The following is a 7478-nucleotide window of genomic DNA, read 5'->3' on the forward strand; positions in this document are numbered from 1 at the left end:
CAGTGCTTCCAGGTTTTCGATGGTGGTCTAGCGTCAATTGACTCATGATTTCAACTTTCAAAGATTGTATAACAATAGCATAAAAAGATAAAACTATTAGAACCAATTCTACAATAGTAGAAGCAAACATTTAGCATAGAAGATAGGACCCAAGGCTAAAGAATCAATTCGTAGAATAAAACGTGTGATATCATTTTAAAACTCAGTAACTAAAGGGAGATACAGAGTGAATGTGTTTGCATCATGATAACCGACCTTGAGCCCTATCATTTAAAGTTTATAACCACTGGTTACGTTAATCATGCGGAAAAAAGAGGAACTCTGCATCTACTAGCATGGTTCAGTCTAAAAGTTAATGAATTCATAGACTGGTGATACTCTTTGGTTTGGGTGCTCCTAGTTTTCTTTTAACTTACTCCTACACTGTTTGTCATTCCTTATCGTGGAAGACGGCGGTTGAGCGTACGTAAGACATGTCTCAACCCTTCTAATCGATAAAGATTCACAATTTTATCAACCGGTTTGTTATCTTTACCTAATACTCTATTTCAAACCTCAAGATTTCTCATTTAGACATCTCTAGATACGCGAACAATGCTGTAAAGACATCTAAGATTAAATGTTATTTATTTATTTATTTATTTAAACACACAAAGCGATGAAAATGGGAAGAGAAAGGGGTAAGATGCATGTAAAAAAAAGTAATGGTGAGGGAAACTGAAATGTACAACCACAACAACTCTCTCAGTTAAGAAAGTTATAACCACACTTTATGCAAAAAGTAAAAGAAGGTTACAGCAGGATCGCCATTGGCTTCTATTCCGAGCCATATCTCATAACGTCTCTAGCCACTGTGTAACACCATCTCTCGGACCCCAACCAGGGAGTCGTGAAGGACCATCAGAAGCCATTCCTTTGCAGCTTTCTTTCATACCACGACACCATGTCATACACTGACCTCCTCTCCGCTTTTTCCAACCAGTCCCAGCGTCGGCAAATAATGCACGACCTGGAATTCTCTGAGACGATATTCGTAGAACATGTCCAAGCCACCGAAGTCGGTGTTTCAAGATGGTGACACCAATTGGGTTGCCGTCTCTGCGCCCGAACACTCAATGCCGAACCTCTGCATTACTAACATGGTGTTGCCACTGGATGTCAGCAATCCTTCGGAGACAACGATGATCGAACACAGAGAGACGTCTAACATCCTCAACTCGGAGAGGCCAGGTTTCACAAGCATAGAGTTTAGAAACTTATAGATATCCCATACATTTAAAGGGCGCGTTTTTATATACACAATGTAGAACAGAATGAATTACTAAGTAAGTCTACTGAATTCCTACTGATTCCCTCCAATATTAACATTGGAATTCATATATCAACTGAGAGCTATAAATCTAATCATTGAGAAAAATATATCTTTTCCGTGTGGTTTTTCTTTGTAGTTTTTGCTATCAAATGTCGTGTTTGTTTACCATGTGAAGAAAAATACAAAAAATTATTCCAAATTACAAAAGATGAAATTTTACACAACTATGGAGTTTGTATTGTAAGTCACATGGAAACTAATTTGATATTACAGTGAAAAGATAAAAAAAGGTTTTGCTTTTAACTTATTGTCGGACTCCTCAACAGTGCGCACCCACGATCCCACCCCGAGAGATTCGAACCCACGACCTACCGGTCTCGCGCGCGAGCGCTTATTGTTTGCATGATGAATAAACATTTTAATGGCATTATAAGCAGAGATGGATAGTGGATAGCAGTAGAATCCAGGACGCCAGTTTCATCTTGGATATACTGCATCTGAGAGTTGATGTTCACTCTTGGACTCGAACCGAGTACCGTTTTTACAATGAATAGCTATTTTATTACAATCTGAGACTCTCTAATAGTATAAAAATTCGATTCACATGAAGTTGTGGATAAGGTATTCACATCTTGTAATAGACACAATATTTCAAAGACATTGCATAGGAACCCAGTAATGCAAATTTTAAACTCCGATCTATTAATTCTCCTTTACAACAATCCTATATTACTGTCAGTGATGTTTATCTTTTCCCTATCTTGGTAAAAATCATTTCATACAGTTCTAGTTGGAACCTGTATATTGAGGTTCCAACCAAATGTAAAATCAGATAAATATCAGTAGCTATGTTGAATGCTCATCATTGACTGACTAGTTTCAATGACCATGACTAAGATCTACTATTCTAGTGAAGCTTACGTACAATGCCATTCTGATGTTAATGGTTCCAGCTAAAACTGAATCGCTGTTAGATTATCAGTAAATTCATACTGTGTAGAAAATAAACTGAGAAAACTTTTGTGATTATGAAGTCAGACAAAAATATAAATTCCCTTGGTACTATTTGTTTGAATCTTCCCATTGGTGTTTAGGACTGCAATCGATCAGTCTCTTCTTAGCATATGTGTACCCAGTGAGGATTGCCTCAATATTGCTTTAATTCACAAGTATTATAAGTAATGATGCATAGTGGCTAGTAGTGGAATCCAGGACATGTGTTCCATCCTATTTGGGACTCATCAATTGGATGTACCTGCATTTCAGAGTTGATGTTCACTCTGGAACTCGAACCTAGTACATTTCGCTTCAAATGCCATCGCCTTGTCCACTTAGCTACTGAGTCCTGATAAAAAAAGATATTTTCAAAAGATCCTTAAACAAGTCTGTTGTCAAAAATTACTAAAATAAGTCCAAGGTGAGGAGAAGCAACAGTCAATAGGAGATTTACGATATTCATAATATTAAGAATCCCTTCATAAAGCAGTTCATGTTTCTGATTTTCTCGTCAGATTTGTACATATAATGTTGTTAAATATAACTGCAGAGAATTTTTCCAGTTCAATGTCTTAACCTTAAACAACTGGATAACATTAGCAATATAGTTCTATTTAACTCATTTACTGTTAACAGGATCATTGTTTATCACAAGATTTGAAAGTACTAGATTAGATCTTTAGTAGGTTCAAGAGTGAGAAATATCAGGAAGTAATATGAAACTACCGAACGTTTATACTTTTCCATCTTGATGATCATAATACCTTCAAATCAGTCAAGTAAAACTGAATAAAATAAATTCGAATATGTATAAAATGTCAATGTAAATAGTAGCAAAAGACCTATACGTTTTCTGTATATTAAACTATAGAATGAAGTTGTATTCTGTGAGATACCTGAAAAGAAACTTGTAAGGATGGCTCGTTGGCAAATTCAAGGAAGCCTCAAGAAGCCCATGAAAAGCCGAAGACATTCCATCCATTCACCACTAGGGGAACATTCTAGAATGTCGACGTGTAGCTTCCCTATTGGCTGAATAAGAATGACCCCTTATGTGCCTATTGGCTATCCGAAATTATGATTTACCTTCACCAAAAAAACTATAAATACATGAGGATTTTGAACTATATTTGACACTGTTTTGAGGCATAGCAAGAATCAAAGCTCTAGATATATCAAAATTTTATATAAAGGAAATAGATCTTCATAAAATCTATAGATGTACTTGAATAAAGAATACTTATTTATTACTTAAACTTGCATCACAGGTTGATTTCAGTTCAACAACCATGTATAAGTAGGAAAGAATAAATCGTTGTCTCGTCTAAGTGTTGAATTCCTCTGAAGTTCACATTAATGGCAGCATGAACGATCACACTCAAGGTCATTATTCCTAATGAAGACCTTAGATCAAACGATTGACACGTAGTGCTTTACATATCTAACTTCACTCAATCTATTATATCGTATTGTGGTGTGGGCTACTTATATCCTCATAAGTAGTATATGGTGATGGTCAGACATAGAATGTATTTTGGCAGATTATCGATAAGGAAAGAACAAGAATGAAGCGCGATCGGTTTGAAATGCATGAACAATGAAATTAGAGAAGATGGACAGATATTTGCAGAAGGAACAGTCAAGTTTGAGACAATTGATTGTTACTTTGCAAATTAACTGTTTACCGTATGGCTATCAGATTTTAATAAGATAGTTTGTAATTTGTGCTTATATACATTCGATTGTCTCCATCAGTCTTCTTGGTCACTACAGTACGACTGACATACATAATTATTAGCGATAATTATCTCACATCTAACATAGCTTTATCAACTTTATAACTTATTTCCAATATGTTTCAAGAGAAGAAGAGCAAAGTATTTGAATAGAATAACATGACTTCATCTTATTTCATTCGATTCTCATCAGCTGATTACAACCTTTGATGTTTTTGAAAATTAAAACTACCAATTAGGTTGACAATAATTACCTAAATATATTTGATTTTAAGATATTGTGAAAAACACTTTGTTTCGGGTGATCCAGAAATTTTTCTGACAAAAGATAAGAAAGGCTCAGGAAACATTAAGAAGCATTTTATACAATCAACGTTTTGACTAGAAGTTTTGTTAGAAACATCACGAAAGTGAAAAGTCACATGTAGAGGTTCTGATTGGCTGATTACTATAACACAGCTACTATGTTTAGTAGTATTCTAGAATTTTCAGGAAAACCCAAGCACTTCTAAAATACTATAAAAAAACCCTATATTTTCTATACATAAATGAACCGTTGGTGTAAAATACTTCTTGCATATTTTGGGCCTTTCCTCTCGTGTTCAAGACTCTGTGTAGATTTAGCTTGGAGGTTACGAGACTAGTTTAGGATCCGAATATACCGTTCAATTTGCAAGACTTATCATACTTCAATACAGAATAATAAATGCAAATAAATTTAAGAAGTTAAATAATAACATGACAAGTACATTTCAAAAGTAGAATGACATTCTACTTCATTGATAACTGTAAAGATCAAAAGAGTAGAAATTTCTTATTACGTAATAGACAAACATTAACGTAAGAATAAAGTATCATGAATTTAGCACAGTTAGTTACTAATCAAACTAATGAAGTAGATGAGTTTGAAAAATAATGAGGTAATGAAATAAGAGATTTAAAGGATGTTTTATGATGTACCATAATAGAATTTATTCTGTAGTGAAATATTGACAATAGTTTTCCTTGGAACATTTAGGTCTAACTTCTGTTGGCTATTCTATCTCATACAACATGAACAAATATAGACGAAGACAACTAGTGTAGCAGTAGTCTCTGCATCAATAAGCCTCAATGTACACAAAGGAAAAACCAAGATTATCAAATACAACACACAGAATGCCAAGCCAAACACACTTGATGGTGAAACTCTGGAAGATGTGGAAACATTCACGTACCTGAGAAGCATCATTGATGAACATAGAGGATTTGGTGCAGATATAAAGGCGAGGATCGGCAAAGCAAGGACCGCATTCCTACAATTGAAAAACATATGGAACTCAAAACAACTGTCAACCAACAACAAAGTGAGAATCTTCAATACGAACGTCAAGACAGTCAGTTCTACTGTACGGAGCTGAAATGTGGAGAACTACTACAACCATCATCAGGAAGGTACAAGTATTTATAAACAGTTGTCTACGCAAAATACTCAACATTCAATGGCCGGATACTATCAGCAACAGCCTAATTTGGGAGAGGACAAACCGACTTCCAATTGAAGAGGAAATTAGGAAAAGATTCTGAAGGTAGTAGATCGCACATACATTAAGGAAACCATCAAAGAGCATTACGAGGCAAGCCCTAACTTGGAATCCGGAAGGAAATCGGAAAAGTGAGAAGCCAAAGAACACATTACACCAGGAAATAGAAGCAGATATGAAAAGGATATATTACTGGAAGGCTTTGCCCGGGACAGGGTTGGATGGAGAATGCTGTTGGGTGGTCTATGATCCTCGACGAGGGGGAACAGGCTTAAGTAAGTAAGTTTGTTGCCTATTAATAACAGCTTCAGAAATATTCAGATAACTAGAACTAAACTATTTGTTGATTCTTTTAATTAAGTTCAATGTATGAAAGTGACGTCTAACATCTAAGTAATACCTATTAACTTTTTTACTAAATGCGGTATTCTCGGTTTATCTTATTCTTATTTATGATTAGTATTTGTTCCTTTGATATTTACCAATATCAGTAGTATACCAGAATGTTACTCTACAAAAGAAATACATTTAATCACTTGTTGTTATACTTGTATCTTCCCATTGTTATTTAAGACTGCAATTGATCAGTCTCTTGTTGGCATATGTTCATCCTATGTGGACTACCTCGATATTGCCTGAAATCACAAGTTTTATAAGCAATGATGGATAGTGACTAGCAGTGGAATCCAGTACGGAATGCGCGTCCTGGATTCCACTACTAACCACTATCTATCTTTGCTTGAAATATATTTAAATTATTTTATTTAGTCGTTTAAACTCATTTATAGTCTTTCTGTACTATTATAATGTATGTTCGTAATAATACCCAACCAAATTCATGTATATAAGTACTCATAACCACCCATTTTGTAATCTCCATTTCAAAATATTACAGGTAGTAAGCAGTTGAATTGAAACTAACGAAATAAAATAGATTCACATTATACCATTCACGTTCTCTTCTTGCTCTCTTCAAATTAACTTAAGGAGATATGTGTGTACGATTCAGATACGATTACTGGATACTTTAAACAATGTTTTTCTCCCTTTAATTTCTCATTTACAGACAGCCTATTCAACTTTTCAAGGTTATCAAATGGAAGGTCGAGGTTGTTTACTTCAATGTCCACCTAAACATGCTATCAGCCAGCTTACTCCAGGACTTGTTAACAAGTATGATTGTTGTTATTATGATTTATGCAATAGAACAAACAAATTATTTGTACAATACAAATTATTAATGATTATTTCATGTTTAGTCCATTCATTATTTATTGTGGTGAATAGATATATTCTTATCATGTATTCACGATTGTTCTCTAATGAGATCACCAAATTGTTTCGACTTTTAGCCGGGTTAAATATCACGTGGTTTATTCGCCAACCAGAATACGACTTATACAATCTTAGTACTGTGTCAAACCAAGCAGTCCAGCTTTGTTACTCGTCCTTTCGCTTCCTAGTCCTGCCATTCGATTCCAGAACACCAATACCAGCTCCCAATATGTGAATCATTTATTTCAAGCATACCTGGTTTATATACAAGTGAAACAGATCACATCACACCATAAAGTAGGAAATAACATTTATGCAAGATCAAGCCAAAAAGTGACTGTGAACGTGGAAGACTGTAATCAATAGACTGAGTATAATTTAAGAATAATAAGTCGCATGATAATAGTCTATATTTTCATAGTTGAAACCATGAGTCAATTGAAGCTAGACCACCATGGAACACCTGGAAGCACTGGACGGTCGTTTCGTCCTATTATGGGACTCCTCAGCAGTGCGCATCCACGATCCCGCACTCACGAGATTCGAACCCAGGATCTATCAGTCTCGAGCCAGAGCCCTTAACCGATAGACCACTGAGCCGGCCGGCATCCAACGGTGGTAATGTCCAGTGCTTCC

At 35.3% G+C, this 7478-nt stretch overlaps 1 protein-coding gene across 1 annotated transcript in view; it reads left to right on the forward strand.

Annotated features, from left to right (window-relative positions):
• Smp_180940 (hypothetical protein) overlaps nt 1-7478 on the forward strand; it is a gene marked incomplete at both ends in the record, with an annotated part of 43199 nt that overhangs the window by 28552 nt on the left and 7169 nt on the right. The window contains 2 exons of the mRNA XM_018796150.1: nt 1449-1552; nt 6634-6740. Coding sequence (XP_018650392.1) covers nt 1449-1552; nt 6634-6740 — 211 coding nt within the window. The remainder of the gene's footprint in view (nt 1-1448; nt 1553-6633; nt 6741-7478) is intronic.

The sequence above is a fragment of the Schistosoma mansoni genome, chromosome 2, assembly GCF_000237925.1.
Source record: "Schistosoma mansoni strain Puerto Rico chromosome 2, complete genome".
Lineage (NCBI taxonomy): Eukaryota > Metazoa > Platyhelminthes > Trematoda > Strigeidida > Schistosomatidae > Schistosoma > Schistosoma mansoni.